The following is a 21,852-nucleotide window of genomic DNA, read 5'->3' on the forward strand; positions in this document are numbered from 1 at the left end:
CCAGAACAGCCAAGATTGCTCAGGAAAGACCCAGGGACAGTGACAGCCAGAATAGGAGGTACCTGCTCCAGCCTGGGAGCCAGGGAAAGTTTCCCCCAAGGGGGAATACTCTAGATGAGGCCTCCAAGGTGAAGCCAGCCAAGGAGCTCTAGGTCTGCCTGCTTCACCGCCAGCTCCCATCTTTAGCATCAGTTCCTTGCTAACTATTCAACAGTCTGACATTCCCGCAGTCCCTACACTGCACTTGCTGAGCCCTCTGCTGTGTTCCAAGGCCTCATTAGAGACAACCCCAGTTGTCACCTCCTGGAGCTCCCAGTCCAAAGGGAGGAACAGACCCATCAGCTGGGCCCAGGAGAGAGGCAGAGGCACACTCAGCAGCAGTGATGGCCCAGGGCAGTGAAGGCCACGATGGGACACACTCAGGATACTGTCAGTGGGCTGTGATGGGGAGACTCAGGCAGAGCGCCCAGGGCTGGAATGGGCAGCCCACATGAAGCGCCTGACTCAGCTAGGATAATCAGGGAGGGCTTCCTGGAGAAGGAAATATACTAACTCAGAGCAGAGGTTTTAAATGGGATGTGTAGGAGTGTGCAGAAGCACCTAAACGAAAGGCATTTTAAAAAACCCAGAGGGGACAAGGACGCTTTTTCTTTCTTTTTCACTTTTGCAGGATGAGACTTGCCCTATAGTGCTGGCGGCTCAGAGATCACCAGAGGAACCCTGGCTGTCCTGGTGGTCACTATCCGGTCTTCAAGGCACGCAGACCTATCAACAAAAATAAGCCAAGTTGCTCAGGGATAGGCTGGGGGAGCTCCAAAAGAGGTGCCTGACCCAGCTAGGAGTGTCCAGGAAGACTTCCTGAAGGAAGGAGCATATGAACTAAGAATGAGAACTAGCTGGTTAAAGAAAGGGAAGGGCAGAAGGAAAAACACCCCGAATGTCTGCAGGGAGGGCACCCAGGAGTTCAGAGAAATTGCCTACAGTCCAGTCAGGTCACTAAAAAGAAAAAAATCAAAACACGAAGGGCATGTCCCCCATACTCCTTTCCAGGTCGTGATCTTAATACCGAAGATCTTCATTCCTACAGATAGAAACAGCTTCTCAACAAATTTAAGAGCAGAAAAAAAAAGAAACAGCTGTAGAACCTGTAGCTCTTAGGGACCCCCTTAGTTCAGACCTCTGGTCTAGGGGCCCAGCCGCTCCCTCCCCGCCCGGGCACCCGGACACACCTCGGCTGGAAAGGCTGTAAAGAATCCGGTTTTCCACCGTGTTTAATTCGGTATCACAGGAACACCAATAAATAGTTCCAACCCCCAGCCCATCCCGCAATCTTCCTCCTGCCCCACGCAGTGCGATCCTGTGTGTGGGGGGACCTGCAGCTGGGTATGTGCGGTAGCTCAGACCAGCTGAGCTGCAGCAGGCTGCAGGATCCCGGGGGAGTTCTAAAGGGGCGGGTGCAGGTTTATCCGGAAGTGGGCGGGGCCTAGAAAGCTCCGCGGGTGGGCGTGGCCTCTCCGGGACGTCCCCCAGAGGCAGGGCCACTCAGGGGGCGTGGTTTTCATCAGCCGCAGTCACAATGACGTCTATCCAAATGCACATGGCTTCAGGGCTCGGGGCCACCATGTAGAAAAGGCGTTCATAGGTTTTGACGCAGAATGTCAGGCGGGGGTTGGGGCTCTGGAATAAACAGAGAAGAAGGTGGTTAGGGGGCCACGCCAGTCACACCCTGGCCTCGAATCTGGTCTAGCTGTTTACAGGTTGAGTAACAGTGCTTTGAATTAGTACTTTGAATTTAGGTTTCCTCATCTGTCTTCCTAAATGGCGCTACCTACCTCACTGGGCTAAGAGGATTACCTGAATTAATACAAGAGAAGGCTACAATAGAGCGCTATTAAACTGGGAATCAAAGGAATTCAACAAGAGGACCAACCGATGTCCCCTCCTCACAGCCTTACTTTCTTAGAAATACAGGCATTCTCATTCTGTAATAGAAATACAGGCATTTAAATGGCACCTCACTATTATTAGACACAAAAAAGGGAATAACAGAGGAGGGTGGGAAGTATAAGGAGATTAATGGGGGGATGGATACAATCGAAATATGTATATAACATTTAAGAGAATACCAATTGAAAGCCAGGTGGGTTTTTTTTTGACACAGGGTCTCACTATGCAGTTCAGGTTGGCCTTGAACTCACCATGTAGCCCAGGCTGGCCTCAAACTTGCAGTGATTCTCCTGCTTTAGCCTCCCAAGTGCTCTTGGATTACACACATGCATCACCTTGCCCAGTGACACTGATAAAAACGTATTTTTAAAAATTCCACCTCCCCCAAAACTCCGAATCCCTCTGGTTTGTAACTGGTGAAAGTCAGCATGTAGAAACCATTAAATGAATACTTCCTTGCCAAATCCCCAATCTCTTACATCCATTATGTTTTTAACTCTGAGATAATGGGTGAAAATATGCCCATTTTGCAGATGAGAAAACTAAGGCTGGAGAAAAGTCACTTCCCTGATGTCACTCAGCTGGGATTCCAATTTAAACTTTAAAAAGCCATGGCTAGTCCCTTTCTACAGAGCATGCTCAACATTGTATCTCTTGCCAACATTTAAATTTCTGCCTTTTGATAAAGGAAAAATAAATTTCTGACCACGGGACTCATTCTCATTTGGTAACTGTGGGCAAAAGCTGAGTAATAAGTTTCATGTAGATGCTCCCACTTATTCCTAGCCCAGCACCTCTCCCCTCCTAGTGCTGGAGATTGAACCCAGGACCTCCACGTGCCAAGCGCATACACTGCTGCTGCCCTACACCCCAAGCCGAGTTTACTAAATTTTGATTTCAGATGTTTTTGTTCAAGACAATTAATAGCGACTGAGAGGCAGGGTTGGAGCTCTTCATTTTGGTCCGTGCAGTGCCTGCATTTTGGTCTCCTGTGCTGGACAGCAAGACCTTGGCAGTACTGGGTGTGAGGCACTTTCTCAGGATGAGCTAAAGACAAGGCCTGATTGCAAGGGCTCCCCACCCGCCCCCAGAGGGCAGGTGGCCCTGTGCAGAGAGCTCACCTTGAAGGCACATCGCAAGTGGTCATAGTAGACTTCCTCAATGGCCTGGAAGTAGATGACGCCTTTGAGCTTGGTCTGCTCATTGTCTAGAGGAGGCAGGCGAGGGAGATACACAGTGAGAGGTGGGTGTCTGTCAGTCTGTATGTCTGTCTCAGGCCCAGGTCATTGGGCCCAAGACCTGAGCCTGGGCTGTGGTGAGGAACACGGTGACAGTCCAGAGGTCCCTGAAGTACCATGTTTGGGACACGAGTGGACGGCAAGACTGGACAAACTGGGGACGGTTGTGGGACTCGCAGGAATCCCAGGGCCCTAAAAAGGGAAAGCAACCAAGGAGGCTCCAAACCACCCACTCCCCTCCAGAGGGAGGCAGAGTCCCGGCTTCCTGGTGTGGGCGCGGGGAGGGCAGTGCTTGTCCACACCCCTGGGCCTCTGGGGTGGGGAGAGGGTCTGGGAGCCAGAAGGGTACTAAACTGAAGTCACTGACAGGGCTGCGGGTCTGGATTCTAGGTGACTTAAAGGAAAGGGGGTCAGGGGATCTGAATGCCTGAAGCCTGGGGAAGAGGGGCTGGACCCACACTCCTGGGTGCAGGAAAAGAAGGAGCCAGAGGTCCTGACTCCCGGATCCTGGGGGAGGGTTAAAATGGGGGCTAGGGCTCTGGGGTGCCTGGGGTTTGGGAAAGCATGCGGCGTGGGCTTCCTGCCACCCAGGGCCCAGGAGCCAGGGCACCAGAATGGGCTTACCCGCGTAGTAGGCCAGGCGGCGGGCCTGGCGGTCAAAGCAGAACCATCTCTTCCTCCAGGTCTTGATTCGGCCGCCCATCTTCACCAGGGGTCCACGACAGCTGCCCCCCGACACTCGCACGTGTGGGCAGTTTTCGGGGCTGTGGCCCCAGCGCTCCAGATGCTGCCGGAGATCCAGGACTCGTGGGCTGGGAGGATGGGGCGGGGGCGGGGGCACAGGCGCGGGCGGAGCCTGCTGGGGTGCAGAGAAAGAGGTAATGGGGGAGGGCAGGGCCTGCTACAGCCTCCAGGAACCATTGTGAAAAATGCTCCCAGGGCTTTGTGAGCACCAGCTCCTTGATTCTGCCCACAGCACGGTGCCTCTGAGACCCATTTTACAGACGAACAAACCGAGGAAGAGACACAAAGTTAAGTCCACCCCAGATCACACAGTGCTTCTAGGTGGCAGCGCTGGAGCACTCACTGGGGTATTCCAGACTGCAGAGCTCATTCTGAAACCCAGATGTGTATCAGAGAAGGGGCCAAGGATAGGGTCAGGCTCCCCAAAGTGACCCCACCTCCTGCAGTGCCACCTGTGTAACACTGGGACCAAAGAGTAAGCGACTGATACATGAGCGCACTGTTTCCACTATTATTGTCTGTACTATGATCACAAGAGAAATTACCATCTCTGCAAAGTACTTTTAGTTGTAAATTTTCTACCCCCTCAAGCTGGGGAGGAAGGATTGTATGTTAACCCATTTTACAGAGAAGTGGAAGCCATGGGTTAGGGTTAGGGTTAGGGTTAGGGTTAAGTCACTAGCTCTAAGACACACAGCCAAAGCTGACCTAGCCAGCAGTCATTACCAAGAGACCAGGGGACACAGGTGGTCATAAAGAGAAGTGGACAAGACTTAAGCCAGTGAAAGGGGAGCCATGGCCAGCAGCTGGCGTGACCACTTCTATTCTTTCTGAATACATGCATGCCCGATGTGATCACCAAGGTCAAACAGCATCTGAGGGCAGTGCATCTCAGACCCATTACTGCAAGCAAAACCCCTGTGAATTTGTGTGTGTGTGTGTGTGTGTGTGTGTGTGTTACTAGGGTCAAACCTCAGTTCACACTGAGCTACTTCCCCAGCCCTTTTTATTATTTTTCTTTTTAAGAATCTTTAAAAATCTCACTTAAATTACTCAGGCTGGGCTCAAACCTGTGATCTTCCTGCCTCAGCAGAGCTGGGATTACAGGCATGCATCACAACCGAGCTCCCCTATTGGTTTAGTTTGTTTGTTTGGTTGTTTCAAATGCAGACTGAATCAGCCATTCCCCAGGAGGAGATGGGAGTTTGTGTGGCACAAACTCCCGTGGGGAAGGGACACAGATGCTGTAGATCCACCAACCATTCTTTGAGTACAGGGGTGGCTCAGAGCCCCTAAAGAGACCACAGCAAGAAGGGCTAAAAAATAGGTGAGATATGTTGGCTGGAGACAAAAGAGGTGAGGAAGGGAAGAGACAGTGCCAAAGGACCTGCTCGCCCAGGAAGGGAGGGCTGGGCTTTCAAGCCACCCAGTGAGCCTGGAGCCTAACACAGGCATCTTGCCTCATTCCTGCAGCAATTCTAGAACCATCACCAGTATGGAAGTCCCCACTGTATGTTAGGCACTGGGCCCAGGGGGCATGGCGACTGCCTCACTGTCTCTCCAAAGCAACCCTTGTAAGGGCAGCTTCCAGATAAGCAGTGGCTTACTAAGGACACCCAGGTAGGACATGGCAGTGCTGCGCCCCAATCGAGGAGCCCGGAGACAGGTCTGGGACTCTCAATCCCATCATTCCCTGGCTGTGTCACCCCCACAGAACCCCTGCCCCCTGCAAGCCTCGGTCCCACCCAGAAACACGGGTATCACAGCACCCTCGGGCTGACGGGTGAGTTCAGGCCAGCCCAGCTATTCAGCTTCCTACCGCGCGTCCCAGAGGCGCAAAGAACACTCGTGCGCAGGGTGGTAGGACTACAGTGGACGGGAGGGCCACTGTTTAATAAGTCATGATGCCACAAGGCAGGGGACCGCTTCCATACAGAAGTGTTTCATTTTTCATGAGGTCACGCTTGCGCCTGCCTGCCTAGCGGGCTCTGCCGCCTCCCGCTTTATCTTGCTCTCCGGCTCTTACAGCATCTGTTATGCTATTTATTTTACTTATTGATGCTGCTTTTGTCTATCATCCCCACTAACATCAGCTTCCTGGAGGGCGTGGCTTTTTACTTTTTGGTCACTGCCATAACCCAGGGTCCAGACCACAGCAGGTGTTCAATATGTACTGGCTGAAGCGGACAAGAGAAGAACCAATGGCAGAGAAAAGAAAAGGCAGGTTAGGAATGATGTGCTCATTAATGGAGTAAAAATGCTCACAAACTATAGTCTAAATGGTTGTAAGCACATGGGAGAATATAAAACAAAAAAATTCAAAGGCCACCATATCCGGTGCTGAAGTATAATTTTAATAAGGGACGCAATGTAAAAATCTATGGGACAAATGGCTTGATGTTTTGCACAGATAAATGATATTTTAAAAAAAAAGATGAAAGGGTCAGGCATGGTGACACATGCCTGTAATCCCAGCGCTTGGGAGGCTAACGCAGGAGGATCGCTGTGAGCTCAGGCCAGTCTGGGCTACCCAGTACAGTCCAAGGCCAGCCTGAGCTACACAGCAAGACCCTGTGCCAGAGAAAAAAAAGAAAGAAAGACAAGGGGAAAAGGACTCTTGGGGATTAAAAGAGATTCGAAGCTGCGCATGGTGGTGCATATTTATTATCCTGGTATACAGGAGGCTGAGGCGGGAAGGTTACAAATTCGAGCCCAGCCTAGGCAAAGAGTCAAAGAGGGGAGAGAGACAGAGACAGACACTTCAGAGACATTTAACTAAATGCACGGGCTGGTGTGAGGCCCTGAGTTCAGCCCCCAGTACCAAAAAATACAATTAAATACTAACTAAACGCACAATAGGTGTTCTGTTTGCATCTAGACTCAAATAAACCAACCATAAAAGACATGTGAGAGACAGTTAGGGAAATACTATATACTACCATGCTAGAGAATTATTAATCTCATAAGGTATGTGAGTGGAATTTTCATTTTGTTATAATTTTAAAAAGAGGCATCTATTGGAGAAGCACAGTGACGTACAGATAAAAGCAGGCACTATCTGGAATTCTGCTTTTAAAAATCTCAGTACGGGGTGGGGGGGATGTAGGTATAGGACTAGGAAACTGATGATGGCATATAACACAAGAGTCACCACTGGAAACTGTGGGAACTGTGTGGGGCACCGTGCGGTTATGAATCCATTTATTTCTGCTACTTGAATGGCTGTGTGTGGAACTGGGACTGAATCGCAGAAGTCTCTACCACTAAACTGCCACCCAAGCCTTGTGACTTTTATTTTGTGACAAGGTCTCGCTAACTGCCCAGCCTAACCTAGAGTTTGCAACCCTCTTGCTTTAGCTTCTCTAAATATAATAAAAATATTTCTGAAATTTGCTCTCATTCCCTAGTACCTGTCCACACTGTCCCCGACATACAGAAGGGAAACTGAGGTACTGAGAAGTGGGATGTGGAGTTTAGCTCACGGGTAAACTCCTAAACTCCATGCTTGGTATTCAGTGGTACCTTGGCTCACAAGCTTAATGCTTTCCACGGCAACCAAAATCATGGAAAGCATTAAGTTCCTGAACCGAGGCACCGCTGCAAATGAGGCTCTGGTTTTAATCCTGAGCACCGGAGCACCTGAGTCCCTTCCGCTTCCCAAGCCCAGGGCGCTTTCCTCTTGCACTGGAGGAAGGAGTGAGATTTAAAAAGGGGAAAAACCGAAAAGGGTGGGAGAGGGCAGAGGCGGGACTGACCGTGATGGCAGGAGCAGCTGGGCCTGAGGAGCCTTCTGTGGCATTTTTCTGCCCCTCCTGTGGGTTTAGGATAAAGGAATTAATGGGGCTGCCAACCCGTAAGAAATGGGAAGAAGTATACTGGATCCCCATCCCAAAGAAGAAGACTGGGCTGGGACCCCTGAGTCTGAGGAAGGGGGAAAGGGGCCTGGAATCCCTGGTTTTCAAAAGGAGGAGCTGGGCAGGTCTTTTCTCCAGAGGGTGGAAGAGGTCTGGGGTCTCACCCTGGCCTTGCGCAGCCGCTCCCTCTCGGCCACAGCCTGCTGCAGGAGCTGCTCCATGTGGGCGATGTCTGGGTGCAGGACCTGGCAGCTGGGAGGAGGGAACAAGGGCAGGAGAACCTAAAGCTGGGCCCCTCCTCCTCCGCCACCTGCTCCTCCTCCCCTTCCTCCTCCCTCCACCACTTCCTCTCCCAGCAGCTCACCCATTGCCAGGGCCACAGTTTAGCAGCTGATAGAGGGGGTGTCTTCCAGAGGCCCCCACTGCGGATGTCACAGCTGAAGCCTCAAGGGCTCCTAGGGGAAAGGGGTCAAGGTGAGGAGGTGGGGACACTCCCTGACCCAAGCCACTCTGCTTCTCCCTCCCAGCCTGTGCCATTTTCCCCATCCTGTGCCAGGCCAGGTAGCGACAGAGCACGAGGAAGGTGGCAGGGAGGTGGGGGAATGGGGTGCAGGTGGCAGGGTGGGAGGTGTCCTCACCAGTACAGTGGAGAGACAAAGGCCGGGCCAGTCCTCTCTGGGTCGTCCTCTCACCCCGTTTCCTGACTAGACTTCCGGTTCTCTGGAGTCCAATGGAGCCCTGAAACACACAGGACCCAGGCACTTGGGATGTTCCCACCCACTGGAAAGTCAGAGACTGCCAGCTACAGCCACCACCTCGCTGGCACAGACCCAAAACCGTCCTGTCAGCGTGATGCTGAGTTTGGGAGAAGCCAGTCAGCGGCCCTGCATGGTCTATGACACGATTTATGCTGGGTCCAGAGAGGGCATATTTTATTACTATAGAGACCGGAAGGAGAGTAGTAGTGGCCAGTGGCTGAGAGATGGGGGGACTGAGGGGTGACAGCTAAAGGATGCAGGAGAACTTTGGGACCAATAAAATGTTCTAATGTTGGTGGCGATGATGGTTTGCACAACTCTGAACATACACTGTGGGTGGGGTGCAGCCCAATGGTACAGCGCTGGATTAGCATATGTGAGAACCTGGGTTCCATCCCCAGTGATAAATGACAGAAAGATAGATAGATAGATAGATAGATAGATAGATAGATAGACAGACAGAAAAACTAGATGGCACTTTAAATGAATGGATTGAATGACAACATGAATATATCTCAGTACAACTGTTTTTTACCTAAATGCTGGAGGAGACCAATTGGGGGGCCAGTGGGGCTTCTCCCTCCTTCCATCATTCCTCCTTTTCTTTCTTCCTTCCTTTCTTGCAGTTCAAGGATTGAGTGCAGGATCTCATGCACGCTGGGCAAATGCTCTACCACTGTGCCATACCCCAGACCAGGATTTTTTTAATTGAAATGACAGATGCACCTTGACATGGTGGTGCATGCCTGTAATCCCGGGAATCTGGGAGGCTGAGAAAGGAGGGTCCAAAGTTTGAGCCCAGCCTGGATGATAGTGACTTAGTGAGAGCCTAACTCAAAAAGCAAAAAAAAAAAAGTCAAAGAAGCCTGAGAATTTAGCTCAGTGCAAAAGTTCTGTGTTCAATCTCCAGGACCATAAAAACTAACAACCAAAAAAAAAAAGAAAGAAAGAAAGAAAGAAGGAAGGAAGGAAAGGACAGACAAATGTATAAACCACTGAGGCCCAAATTCCACTCCTCGTAAATTAGCCTATAGGCCAATACACTTGACACGTGCAAAATGACGTGGGTCACAGTTATTCCCTGCAGTGCCACCTGTGCTGACCAAGGCCTGGAAATCGCTGCAGCCCACCCCAGCAGAGCACAGTAAATGCACCAGGGATCTGACGCATGGGGGCCAGCACCGAAGCACGCAGCAGGACGCTGCTCTTTACACATGGGTAGGACGCGATCACCAAGATAACCACCAGGCCCTCGATCGGGAGAAACACACACGGCAACTGTATCAACACAGGACAGCCGGGGAAGACACTGGAGAAAACCATGGCCGGCCTGCCTTCAGGAGGAAAAAAGGGACCAACGGCAGCATCCTCCCGTACCACCTGAAGTTTCAACAAGGCGGAACAGTAGCTTTTTGGAAATAAATGAATGTGATAACCAAGAGCAACCTGTGTTCCTGGACAAGAAGAAAAGTTTATGTTTGAAAACATACCACTGGACAACCTATAAAATACGCATAACCCTGGATGTTAACAGGATTGCCTCCATGTCAGTTTCTGGAAAATTGATCGTTAGTAGCTATAGAAAGGAATGATATGACCTTAAGTAACAGCCGTAGAGCTATGTAGGGATAAATATGTGTTTCAGAAAACAAAAACAGCAGGGCATGTTGTCTCAAAATAATAATAATAATAAACAAAAGAAAAAAGAGAAAAAACAAAAATAAATGTGGGGGGGTTATGTATATGGAGACAGAATAATAAAGCATATTTTGATTTCAAAGCACTTTTAAAGGGCGGGGTTTAGCTCAGTGGTGTAAGGCCTGCCAGGCAAGCATGAGGTCGTGAGTTTGATCCTCAGTACCAAAAAAAGTACTTTTTAGCCTCAAAGTTACATTTTAAATAAAGCTTGTTGGTTTATGTCTATAGTCCCACCTACTTAAGAGGCTGAGGACAAAGCATCACAAGTTCAAGACCAGCCTGAGCAACTTAGCTAAACCCTAGCTTAAAATAAAAGGTAAGAAAAGGCTGAGATGCAGCACTCTGGTGGAGTGACTTTTCTCCATGAGCTCCCAGGTTCAACTCCACAAAAATCAAACAAATAAGTATATGAAACATTAAAATAAGAAAAAGAAAAGGACAATAATACACAAAAAATAAATAAAATACTTTCCCTCATGGTGCTGGGAAATCAAAGCCAAGTCTTCACACCAACTACACCTGTGCTCTACCACTGCACCAGATCCCCAGCCCCTGAAATCATGTTTTAAAGAAAAAATAGCTACATTTCTGTTTGAATAATAAAGATCAAAAATCGGTGGCATAACTAGAGCGTCCATAGGATACCTACTATTTAGGATCATAACTCCTCAAATATATTTAATCCATGAGTTAATGATGCTACAAAAGAAAAACCAAACTAAACTGGCTTCCTAGGGAGGAAATGAACAAACCAATTCTCTTTCGAAGGCAGGTAAATAAAGTGAGCTTCCCCTGAGCTTCCTACAAAACCTGTGCTCACAGAAAATGGGGGCAAGTCTCCCCTTTGGAAGTATCTGACTAAACTAAACAAAATAGAAACAGCACAATTGAAATTTCACCCTTGCAACCTCGGATGAATGAACCCATGTGCCTAGGCACCGAGCCCACATAAAAAGCATCAACAGTTACCAGCCCGAGGAGAGCTGTCAAAATGCTGAACCCAAATCTGTGCAGGCCCCCACATCCATGGACACGGGAAATGCAGAGACGAGAGACCCGAGGATGCAATCAGCAAACCCTGACTGGTAAAGTCTACAGTACAATGAGCTGTTTCCCACACCAAGAAATTGCAAAGGGGATAAGAAAGCAAATGGTGGGGGGCTGGGCTGTAGCTCAGTGTTAGCCGTACTTGCCCTGCACGCCAGATGCCCTGAGTTCAGTTCCCCAAATCACAAACAAACGTGCAAACAAACAAACATGGAGGCAAAGTAAGGCTCGTTGGTGCAATTCCAGCACTGGGGGAGGCTGAGGCAGGACAATAGCAAGTTACACTTCCATCTGCACAATTTAGCAAGGCACTGCCTCAAAATACAAGTACAATAAAAGTGCTGAGGCTGTGACTCAGTGGCAGGTAGCAGGGGGGATTCAATTCCCAGTACCACCACAGGGAAGGGAGGGAAGAGAGGGGACGGAAGTCTATAGGCTAAAGAAGGTGTGAGAGACACAGACACAGACACAGAAGGTTACACTGCAGTGTACAGGGCAGATGGCTGCCCCGGAGGACGTTAAAGAAGCAGGAAAGACACCACTACAAGAGTCAGGCTAATGGCTGCGGCAGACAGGGCTGCCCCCCTTGCAGGGGTGTGCTGGGTTTCGGGGTGGCTGCCAGTTCCATGTCCTGATACGGTGTTTCCGTATAACAAAGCTGTGCGTGTGTTTGAAAGGATTTTCTAGACTTATGTTAAATAATAAAAGAGGTTTTTCTTTTCTTTTTTCATCAAGAGCTTATTATGTGTCTCTGTATTGTAGCCCTCTGTATCCTCGGGCGCCACACCCACAGGCTGAACACACCGCAGCCCAAAACTATTCAAGAAAACTGCATCTGTACCTAACACGTCAAGCTCTTCTCCTGTCCTTATCCCCACGCAACCTGACATAGCGACTGTTTACACAGAGTTCTCATTGTGTCAGCCACTCCAAGCCGTCTCAGAATGATTTAACACAACGGGAGAATGCACACAGGTGATGCACACATGCAGCATTGTTTCATGGAGGAGACGGGGCCAGTCCGCCACTGACCCCAAGGGACAACTGTCTTGCCACTTAGCTGGCCCAGGTAAGCCCCTAAACCCAAGAAGTGGGAAACTGATCGCACCCATGCCTCCCTTCAGTCTGGGCTTCCTCCGGCCAACGCCTTAGACACTTAGACACAGGCTCAACCTGTGTGCGTGTGGGGCTTCCACCTAGGAACTGAGCAACCAACAGAAGAACCTAGCAGCAGAAATGTCTGTCTCAGCCGTGTGCGGCAGTACAGGCCCGTAATCCCAGCTACTCAGGAAGCCGAAGCAAGAGGGTCACAAGTTCCAAGAGCCAGAACAATTTAGCAAGACCCTGTCTCAAAAAACATTAAAGGTGGGGATGTAGCTTGGTGGTAGAGCACCCCTCCCCGCAGGGTGATATTATTAATTGGCATCAGTAATATCAACCAATCACAAATAGGCCAGCCACAGTGGCATGCATCCATGACCCCAGCATCCTGAGGCTGAGACAGGAGGATCCCAAATTCAAGCTAAATCTGAACAATGTAGCAAGAGCTTGTCTCAAAAAAAAAAAAAATTAGAAAATGGCCTAGAGATGTAGCTTAGGGCCAACGCCCCGGGCTCAAATTCTAGTACCAAATAAATAAATAAGCCAACCCATAACTAATATACACACTATTTTGGGGAAAAAAAGGTTATATCATTTAATGAGAGCTACCAATGTCGAGGTGCTTACTCCAGGCCTCTGCAGCAGACACAAGACCTCTCCATGTGACAGCCACCCTTACTTCATACAGGGCACCTTTTTTTTTGGGTACCGGGGATTGAACTCACAACTGCCCGCTTACAAGGCAGGAGCTTATTCCGCTGCGCTAAATCCCCGGCCCTTCCTACTTTATTTCATTAAAAAGGAAAACCGTGCAACAACTGCAGCTGGTGTGTAACCTAGTAGTACAGCAACTGTTCCACATGCGAGGCCTTGGGTTAGAATTCTAGGGCCCTCCCCACACAGAGTATGTAAGCCATTAAGAAGATGGGACCCCAGGTTGCGGACAGGTGTTTGCTTGGTTTTGTTTTTGTTGTATTGCTGGGGTCTAAAATTTACTCTTAACAAATTAAATTAAATTTACTCCTGAGTGCACATGTTCCCATTTTGCCAGGGAGTAAGGGGTGTTAGGCACGAAGGAAAAAAACATTAACAAGTCACCAAAATACTCCCTGGTGAGCCTTCCCCACTCCCCCACCCCAGGCAGAGCCCGGGTAGATCGCGCTGCCCTCAGCTCTCCCACCCTTACATGGAAACATGGAGGCAGGGGGCAGGTACCTGCAGGGAGCTGTGGACGGAAAACAGGCAGGAAGAGGTAGAGGTGGCTGCAGGGTGGGCATCAGGGTCCTGTAGCACCACCAGCTGGCGGTCTGTCTTCTGGGTGAACAGGAGCTGGAGAGAGGGGACACCAAGATTGAGGAGACAAAGGACCACAGAGAAACCACCAGTTCCCACAAGCTCAGACCCAACCTCCAAGGCAGCCCATTTCTCAGATGGAAAGACAAAGGTATGGTCATATGGAGACCAGAATGTCGGACTTATCCAATCTCCCACAGTGAGTTATGGGTAAAACTATTGTTTCACTGAGAAGAAAGAGCTGGGGCCTAAACTTTTGAGTCCTAAGGATAAAAGATATCAGAGGTGAAGATCCCAAGGGGAGAGGGGCTAGGGCCTGAACCCACGTGTCTGATGGAGGAGGCTGGAACTAGACCCCTTGGGTCTAATGGAGGAGGCTAGGCCTGGACCCCTTGGATCTGAGAGAGGAGGCCAGGCCTGAACCCCTTGGGTCTGAGGGAGAAGGCCAGGCCTGGCCCCTGGGGTCTGAGAGAGGACAGTCTGACAAGTGCTCAAAATCCCCATACCTTGGTGCCAGCTTGCTTGGACTGAGAGAGATCCCCACCAAGTGTTCCCTGAAGGCGACTAAGCTCCAGCAGCCGGTTCCGTTCCTAGGGGAAGACATCATGGCTACCTCAACTCCAAGTCTGAACGGGCTGTCCCCACAATGTTCCTGGCCCTGGGAAATGGGAGATTGGCAGGAAACCAGGGGAGGTGAGGACTTGGGACAGGTCCTCAGGGCAGACTCACCTGTGCCAGGGCCTGGCGGGCCTCCTCCTTCTTCTGGCTCAGTCCCCGGCTCTCAGCTGCCATCTGCTCCCCCAGGGATGTGAGCTGCTCCTCCAAGACCTGGATCCGGTGCTGCAGAGCACCCCTGCCTGGTTACTTAGCTGCCCAAGGCCCCAGCCCACCTTCCTGGGGGAGCAGGTCCTCCTCAGGGGCCTGCAGCCTCAGAGTCAGCCCCAACCTCTCATGGAAACCACAAGACCTGAGTGTCTGGGGCCGAGGACTCAGAGTTAAACTCAGCTAAGAGCCCAATGCTCTCTTCTCTTTGGGGCCTCTAAAAAAGATCTAGCAGGGGATGGAGGATCTGACGTGCGGGCAAAGATAAGAGGAACAGAGGACCAGAGAGAGTCATCAAGAACAGAAAGAAAGGAATCGTCAGTGAGACAAAGCAGAACAGGGTGAACAGCAACCAGGACAGACGTAGAGACGGGGCAAACTTCAGAGAAAGGAGACAAGACAGAAACAGACAGAAACCACCTAAGACAGAGAAAGGGAAAAGAGAGGGACAGAGAAAAGACTCAGAAGCAGAAGGAAAGGAAGGCGCTTTCCCATCCAAAATGGTGGGAAACTTTAAGTATAGTGACACCCGCCCCCTTTTCACACAGGACCTGTCGGGCCTTGGAAGAGAGGCACAGATAAAGCACCAGTGATGACATCTGTTTTGGATAAAGGCACAGAGGTGGGACAACAAAGACTGAGGAGGTTTACCAGATATTCCTTGTTTAATGACGGAGTTCTGTTTGTGCAACTAGATCATGCAATACTCAGAGCAAAGAAAGGTCAAAGGAAACGCCAACTTGAAGACTTAGCGTTTATTTGCATCGCTGTTACAGTACTGTAATGCATAACGAAACATAAAACTACAGTACTGAACTGTCCAGTATAAGCTGCAAAAATGACAGTAAACTGTACCCAAAAAAAGACACTGAGGCCCTGTGAACAAGATGTACAAACTGTACAGAACAAAACGCAGTCACTAGCCTGAGCCACGGGTCACAAATCCAGTCCTTAAGCAGGTAGGCCGTTAAGTGAGAGATACCTGTGTATGACCCTACCCTTTATGAACTAAGTGACCTTGGGAAAGACTGTGTGAGCAGCCTACATCATCCATTTATTGTGGTACTGGGGATTGAACCAAGAGCCTTGGGCTAAATGACATACTCAGCATGTCCCCCCTTTTATTTGAGACAGTCTCACTAAGTCACTATGTTGCCTGCGCTACGCTCAAACTTGGAATCCTCCTATCTCAGCCTCCCAGAATGTTGGGATTTACAGGTGGGTGCCACCATGTCCAACCAGTCCCTCACTGATGACACAGGAACAAAAGAATGGAATTTTTTTTTTTTTTTTGTCTTTTTCCTTTGTATCGGTACCGGGGATCGAACTCACAACTGCCTGCTTACAAGGCAGGCGCTTATGCCGCTGAGCCAAATCCCCAGCCCCAAAAGAATGGGATTTGCCTCATAGGTTTGCTATGAAGATTCAATGAGTGAATACTCATAAGGTGGTTAAAACCACGGCAGGCACACAGTTAATGCTCAATAAATGCCAAAAATGGCGGACAGAGGGCTAATGTGCTGGTGCTCACCTTGTGCTGGGCCACACTGGCCTGAAGCTCCTGGACCCTGGGGTCTGGGGCCTGGGCCCCAGGGCTCTCTAGATCCTCTTCCTCCTGCCGACTCTCCTGCTCTAGCTGCTGGAATTCCAGGTCCTCATAGGCCCGCTGGGCCACCTCCAGTTGTTCACTTAGCTATGGGAGGGAACACCAAAGGCTGGAGACCTGGACCCCATGGCCTAGGGCAGCAGCAGCCTGGAGCCAGAACTCCTCAGTCAAAGAGAGGAGAGCTGGGATCTGGGCTTCTGGGACTGATGGGCCCCTGGGGGGAGCCGGACATCAGATCACTGAAGAGGAGGCCAAGGTCTCTCACCTCCTGCACCTGCTGCAGAAGTCGCTCATGTTGGTCCTCGGGCTGCAAGCTGAGCTGCCCTTGGGCCTCTCTGAGACTCTGGCGAAGACTTTCCACCCGTTTCCGCTCCTGGCACAGTCGATGCTGCTCCTAAAATAACAAGCAGGCTCTCAGCCTCAGCCCAAGCTCAGTCTGAAGGGCCAGGCCAGCCCGGGGCGTCAGCTCGTGGAAGGCAGGAACACTCCTTCCCTGGTTCGCTCATTACAGACCTAGCCCAGATCGACAGCATGTAAACAGGCTTTTGAGAACTGAATGAAGGAAGCCAGGCGTGGTGGTGCGTGCCTGTAATTCCAGCACGCGGGAGGCTCAGGCAGGAGGATCACCCCCAGGCTGAGGCCAGCTTAGGTTGGTGAGTTTAAGGCCAGCATACACTATTCAAAAAAAAAAAAAAAAAAAAGAAGAAGGAAAAGGAAGGAAATGAGCGAAGGAGTTACTATCAAAGTAACATGGTGGGTGACACTATGTTCCCAAAAGTGGGTCAGATAGAGGCCCTGTTTGGCCGGGAGTTTGGGGTGGAGAATGACCTGCTGGAGACAACAAAGCCAGTTAATACCCAGGACATTCACGGTCCCAAAACACACAGAAAGTGGGAGCCTGGAGCTGGGAATCATTTCTACTGGAGTAATCCAAGGCTTCCTGCATGTGGGGTTATTTAAGTGAAGCCTCAGAAATCAGGGAGGGCCAGGGGCACAGACTTTTCAGTGCAGAGGAGGAAGGAAGGGCTAAGAACATCAGATTGAGCTCCTCCTCCAGCCAGGCTGCTACTTACTCCTGGCCAGCTTCCCCGCTGCAGGGCCACCTCCACCTCCACCTGCTGGGAGGAAGCAAGAAGCAGAGTCCAGAGGCTTGAATTCGTGCATTCCAAGGGCAGTCAGAGATTTGCCATCTAGGTTTGCAGAGGATGGAGCTGGGCACCCAGAATCCCACTCCGTGGGAGGGAAGGGCTGGGAGCCTGGCCTAGGGGCCAGAATCAGAGGACCCAGGGCATATAGCACTCAGGCTTTTTGTAAATGAGAACTTGCAACCAAGTCCAGGAAATTCTATCCCTTCCAGTTTGCCAAGAGAAAGATTGATTGAATTACAAAGTTACCATTTGCCAACCTATAATGATAACCTACAAGCTTGGCTCATGAGTAGATACTAAAATCTTTAGACCAGGGTTCTTAAGAGGAAGTGACCTGAATGTTCAGAGACAATGTCCCCAGTACTCTCTGAGGGAGGGCTAAGCACATCAGATTGAGCCTGCCACCACATGTAGAGACAGAGGCCATTGCCGGTCTCCACAGCCAGGCAATCAGCCACATCCTGCTTCAGAGATTTGGTTTCTCCAACAAACAGTATGAGGACAGAGCGCGTGAAAACCACCAGAGGCAGACAAACCAACAGGAGCACAACTGTCAAACTGACCCAGCACAACTCACCGGCTTTCCATGACCTGATTCAAACAAGTCACCTGCTAACTGGTACTTTGGAGAAAACCTGGGAAATATGACAATGGACTAGAAACGAGAAACTGCTTAGAATTTACTAATTCTTAAAGCGAGATAATGAGGGCTGTGGCGGTGGCACATGCCTGTAATCTTATCTATTGAGGAGGCTGAGGCAGGAAGATGGAAAGTTTGAGCCCAGCAAAGTTGGGCAGACTTTGACCCTGTCTCAAGAAAAGAAGATTAGACAAAAGTTCTTATTTGTAAGTAGTAACACGCTAAAACATGGACAGACAATACGATTTCCAAACAAGCTAAGACGGTGGCTCTCAGCTCTCCGCAGCACGAGCGCCCCCACCCGGGCAGGGAGGGCAGCCCGGGCCCCAGTCGCCTGGAGCGCGGCCCGGAATGCCGGTTTGGCCGGGAGGAGAGGGATGCAGAGGCAGCGTCAGACCAACCTGTTTCCGCTGCTCGCGGCCCTTCTCGGCGTCTGTCCGCCGCCCCAGCAGCTCCCGGAGCTGCTCCTCCTCCCGCCGGGCTGCTACTCGCTCCCCGGCCAGCTCGCCCCGCCGCAGGGCCACCTCCACCTCCACCTGCCGGGACAGAAGCAAGACGTGGAGTCCAGAGGCTTGAACTCATGCATTCCGAGGGAGGGCGGTCAGAGACTCGCATCTGGGTTTGCAGAGGATGGGCCGGGCACCCAGAATCCCACTCCGTGGGAGGGAAGGGCTGGGAGCCTGGCTTGCGGGGCTGACTCTGAGTGGCCTGCAGCCTCACCTCGATCCTCAGCTCCTTCTTCTGGCGCTGCAGCTCCTTCAGGCGCTGCTCCATCAGGGCCACGCGAGTCAGCGCCTCCAGCTGCAGCCCTCGCAGCCGCCGCGCCGCCTCGCGCATCCCTTCCCCCGCCGGGCTGTGAGCCGGGGCCGTGGCCGACATCTGTACCGGGGGCGTGAAATTGGGGCTGAAAAGTGGCTCCCGAAGTCACTAAACAAATCTGGTCCTGCTCCTCACACCCCTGAGGGTACAGAATGGGCCCAACTCTAACCACCAAGCCCGAGATTTAAGGCCGAGGTGGGGCAGGGTGTGGCCTGCTGACCACCTCACCCGGCTGGCAGGGTCGCCTTCTCCGTCCATGTCTCATTCTCTCGGTGTCAGTCTCGTGTCATCCCTGGTCTCCCGCTCTGACTCAGGTCTCTCTGTCTCTTCTCCAGTTTCTCTGGGCTTCTGTCCTCTGCTTCTGAATTGCTAGGTCTTTCTTGAAGTATTTCTCAAAATGTGTGCCCCTCTTCTCCTGTGTCCCTATTCGTTTCTCTGAGTATCTTTGCCTTTTGTATTCGGCTTTCTGTCTCTAACTTCATCTCTCTGAATCTCTAGGTCTCTTTCTTCCCTGCAAGTGTCAAGAATGCCTTGTCCTAAACGGGCGTGGTAGCTCAGACCTGAATCCCGGCACTCTGGAGGCTGAGGCAGGAGGATCCCCAGGAGTTGGAGATCAGCCCAGGCTACATAGTGAGTTCAAGACCAGCCTGAAATATGTAGTGAGATATCGTGTCTCAAAGAAAGAAAAAGACTTCTGTGTCCTTGTTTGGTTTTCTTTTTCATTTTTTCTGTCTCTTTTTCTTTTCTCCTTCTGGGCCCCTATTCCTGTTTCTCTGAGTATCTCTGCCCTTTGATTTTGGGTTCCCTTTTAGCCTCACCTCTCTCAATCTCTGATTCTCTCCTCTCTGTCTCTTCTCAGTCTCTGTCTCTAGGTCTCTGGCCTCTGCGTGTCAGCTGTCTGGGCATCACCTGGGACGCTGGGTCTGGCCACCTTTGAGTCCACCTCTGTCTCTGGGCCTCCCATCCTCTACCAGCTTGCTGCCTCTGTCCCTCTCAGCCTCTCCCTGCCCCTGGTCTCTGCCTGTCGCTCTGTCTGGCCACCTGTTCGAGCCCCCGTCTGTCTGCGTCTCCCGTGGCTGTCGCCCGCGGGTCCTCACCTCGTCGCGAGTGCTCTCAGTGCTGCTGCCTTCGCCTCCTTCTTCCTCTTCCTCGGCCAGCTGCTGCTCAGTTCCTCGGCCGCTCCGAAGCGCCTCTGCAGCCTCCCGCTCGCTGGGCTTCTTGGTGCGTCCCTGCGGCTGGACAGCCCCTTCGGGCTGGACCTCTGCGTCGCATGCCGGGACCCCAGGCGACTGAGAACCCTCCTCCGGGCTGCACGGAGTGCCCATGACCGCTGCGGGCTGCTGGGGGTGGGCGTGGTCGTGGGCTGGGGGCAGGACCCGGCGGCGTGGGGGCGGGGCCTCGGAGTTCAAAGGCTGGCGCGGAGCGCCCGGGGGGCGTGGCCCGAGGCTCCGGGGGCGGGGCACGGAGTTGTGGCGAAGTTAGGTGCCACGCCCCCGGGGGCGGGCCGGAATTTGAGGCGGGGGTCCTCGCTCGCCCCGCCGAGGCTCTACGCCCCGAGGCCTCCTTGTTCTCCAGGTGTCCTCGCCGTTCCCCGAGCGCCCCCTAGACCTCCCGGGTTCCCCGAGCTGCACCCCTCGTCCTTCCTGACTCACCCCTTACCCCCGGAGCCCCACAGTCTCGGCCCCACCCACGCCGCCTCACCCCGGGATCCAGGAGTCCGGGCTCCCAGCACTCCGCTCTCCGGACAAGCCCGAGCCTGAGTCCGTCCCTCCCGGGAGCCGATTCCCAGCTCCGCCCCCGCCGCCCCAGGCCGCGTCTGCACCCCCTCCTCCCGCAGCCTCCGCTCACCAGCGCCGCTCGGCGCCCCGGGCTCTGTGGCTTCTGCTGTGAGACAGGTGGCCGGGAAGAGCGAGGAGCAAAGCCGCCCAGTCCCCCTCCCCAGCAGCCGGAAGTGGAGGGGGGACAACAGGTCCGACGGCTCTCACGGGAGCAGGGAGTGACCAGCTCGCCCCGCCCGCGGCCGCGGCACCGGGCCCTCCTGGCTCCACCGGCTCCACCCTCGCGGGACCCAGCGTCGCGACCTCCCACTCTGCCCCTGGCTGGCGCACCCACGCCTGTCCCCGGGAGGGCCAGGCGCTTGGCCACCTCTGCGTGCCGGCCTCTAGATCCTGAGTCCTCAAAGGAAGATAGGAATGGAGATGGGGCCCCTCCCTTGTAATAACCCCTTTAGAAGGGCCCTGACCGGTTTAAGGAGCTGGACAGGGGCAGGGGGTGCCCTGAAGTGAGTCAATGACCAGCCCTGAAACAGAGGGAAGTGCCCCCCCCGCCCCCCACACACTTCGTCATGGGGTGAAGGCCAGAGGATAAAACTCTCAGCCAGACCCTTTCCTCTCTGGGCAAAAACAGGAAAACAACCTAGGGTATGTGAAACAGGACTGCCAGACCTGGAAGCTGTAGGAAGAGAGCCCTGCCAAGGGGTGCACACCTGTAATCCCAGCACTTGGGGCCTGGGGCCAAAGGATTGGAGGTTCTAGCCCTACTTGGGCAACTTAGATCCTCCTGATACAGAGGAAAGAAACTCCCAACCTGCTAGAAGTCTGGTAGGAGCTGGTGTTCTCTAAAATCAAAGAATGCATTTGAGGAACAACGGAGGTTAACAGCTAAATATATTAAGGGAAAAAAGGCTTCTGTTTGAGAGAGAGATAAAACAGGTCTTGAGTGGGTTCCCAAGAATCTGCCTTTTCTAGGGATTTTTATAGCACAAATCCTCAATGGGAGGTGGGTCCAAGGTGGGGTCCAAATGGCAAATCACAAAGTGGGCATGAAGTGGGACAGCACTACGGTCAGGAGTGTAGAGTGTAATTGCTTAGGTGAATTGAGTAAATCAGGATCAATCCCCGATTTATCTTTTGTCTTGAGGACTGGCCCACAGCGGGTGGTATATAGTCTCCATACAGTTGCCAGGTATCTGGTCTTCTGGCCTAGCCATCTCTGACTGCCTGTAATATTCTTTATCTAATTTAGCTGTCTAAAACTCTCTAAACAAAAAAGTCAGGCATGGTAGTTTATACCTGTAATCCCAGGGCTCTGGGAGGCTGAGGCAGGAGGATGGCAAGTTTAAGCAGAGCCTGGGCAAC

The 21,852-nt window shown here is 52.0% G+C and overlaps 1 protein-coding gene across 3 annotated transcripts; it reads right to left on the minus strand.

Moving 5' to 3' along the window:
• Window positions 1–1,244: 1,244 nt before the first annotated feature.
• On the minus strand, window positions 1,245–20,884 carry Phldb3 (pleckstrin homology like domain family B member 3). 3 transcript variants are annotated; one of them, XM_063252228.1, is made up of 16 exons: window positions 20,564–20,884; window positions 19,813–20,052; window positions 18,617–18,775; window positions 18,298–18,432; window positions 16,374–16,502; window positions 16,034–16,195; window positions 14,410–14,520; window positions 14,187–14,270; window positions 13,603–13,716; window positions 8,422–8,521; window positions 8,148–8,238; window positions 7,948–8,035; window positions 7,685–7,741; window positions 3,810–4,044; window positions 3,069–3,154; window positions 1,245–1,677 (listed from the first exon to the last, which is right to left on the minus strand). In XM_063252228.1, exons 2-16 carry the CDS (start codon window positions 20,038–20,040, stop codon window positions 1,543–1,545), a joined length of 1,914 nt encoding a protein of 637 aa, XP_063108298.1. In that variant the 5' UTR covers window positions 20,041–20,052; window positions 20,564–20,884; the 3' UTR covers window positions 1,245–1,542. The 3 variants fall into 3 exon arrangements, with proteins under 3 accessions (XP_063108298.1, XP_063108297.1, XP_013002302.2); XM_063252227.1 differs by having other exon boundaries at window positions 19,813–20,055; XM_013146848.3 differs by having other exon boundaries at window positions 3,810–4,041; window positions 19,813–20,055; window positions 20,564–20,880.
• Window positions 20,885–21,852: the final 968 nt, after the last annotated feature.

This window comes from Cavia porcellus, unplaced genomic scaffold, assembly GCF_034190915.1.
Source record: "Cavia porcellus strain 051 isolate PalLab524CR breed Dunkin Hartley unplaced genomic scaffold, mCavPor4.1 scaffold_7, whole genome shotgun sequence".
NCBI classification, from domain to species: domain Eukaryota; kingdom Metazoa; phylum Chordata; class Mammalia; order Rodentia; family Caviidae; genus Cavia; species Cavia porcellus.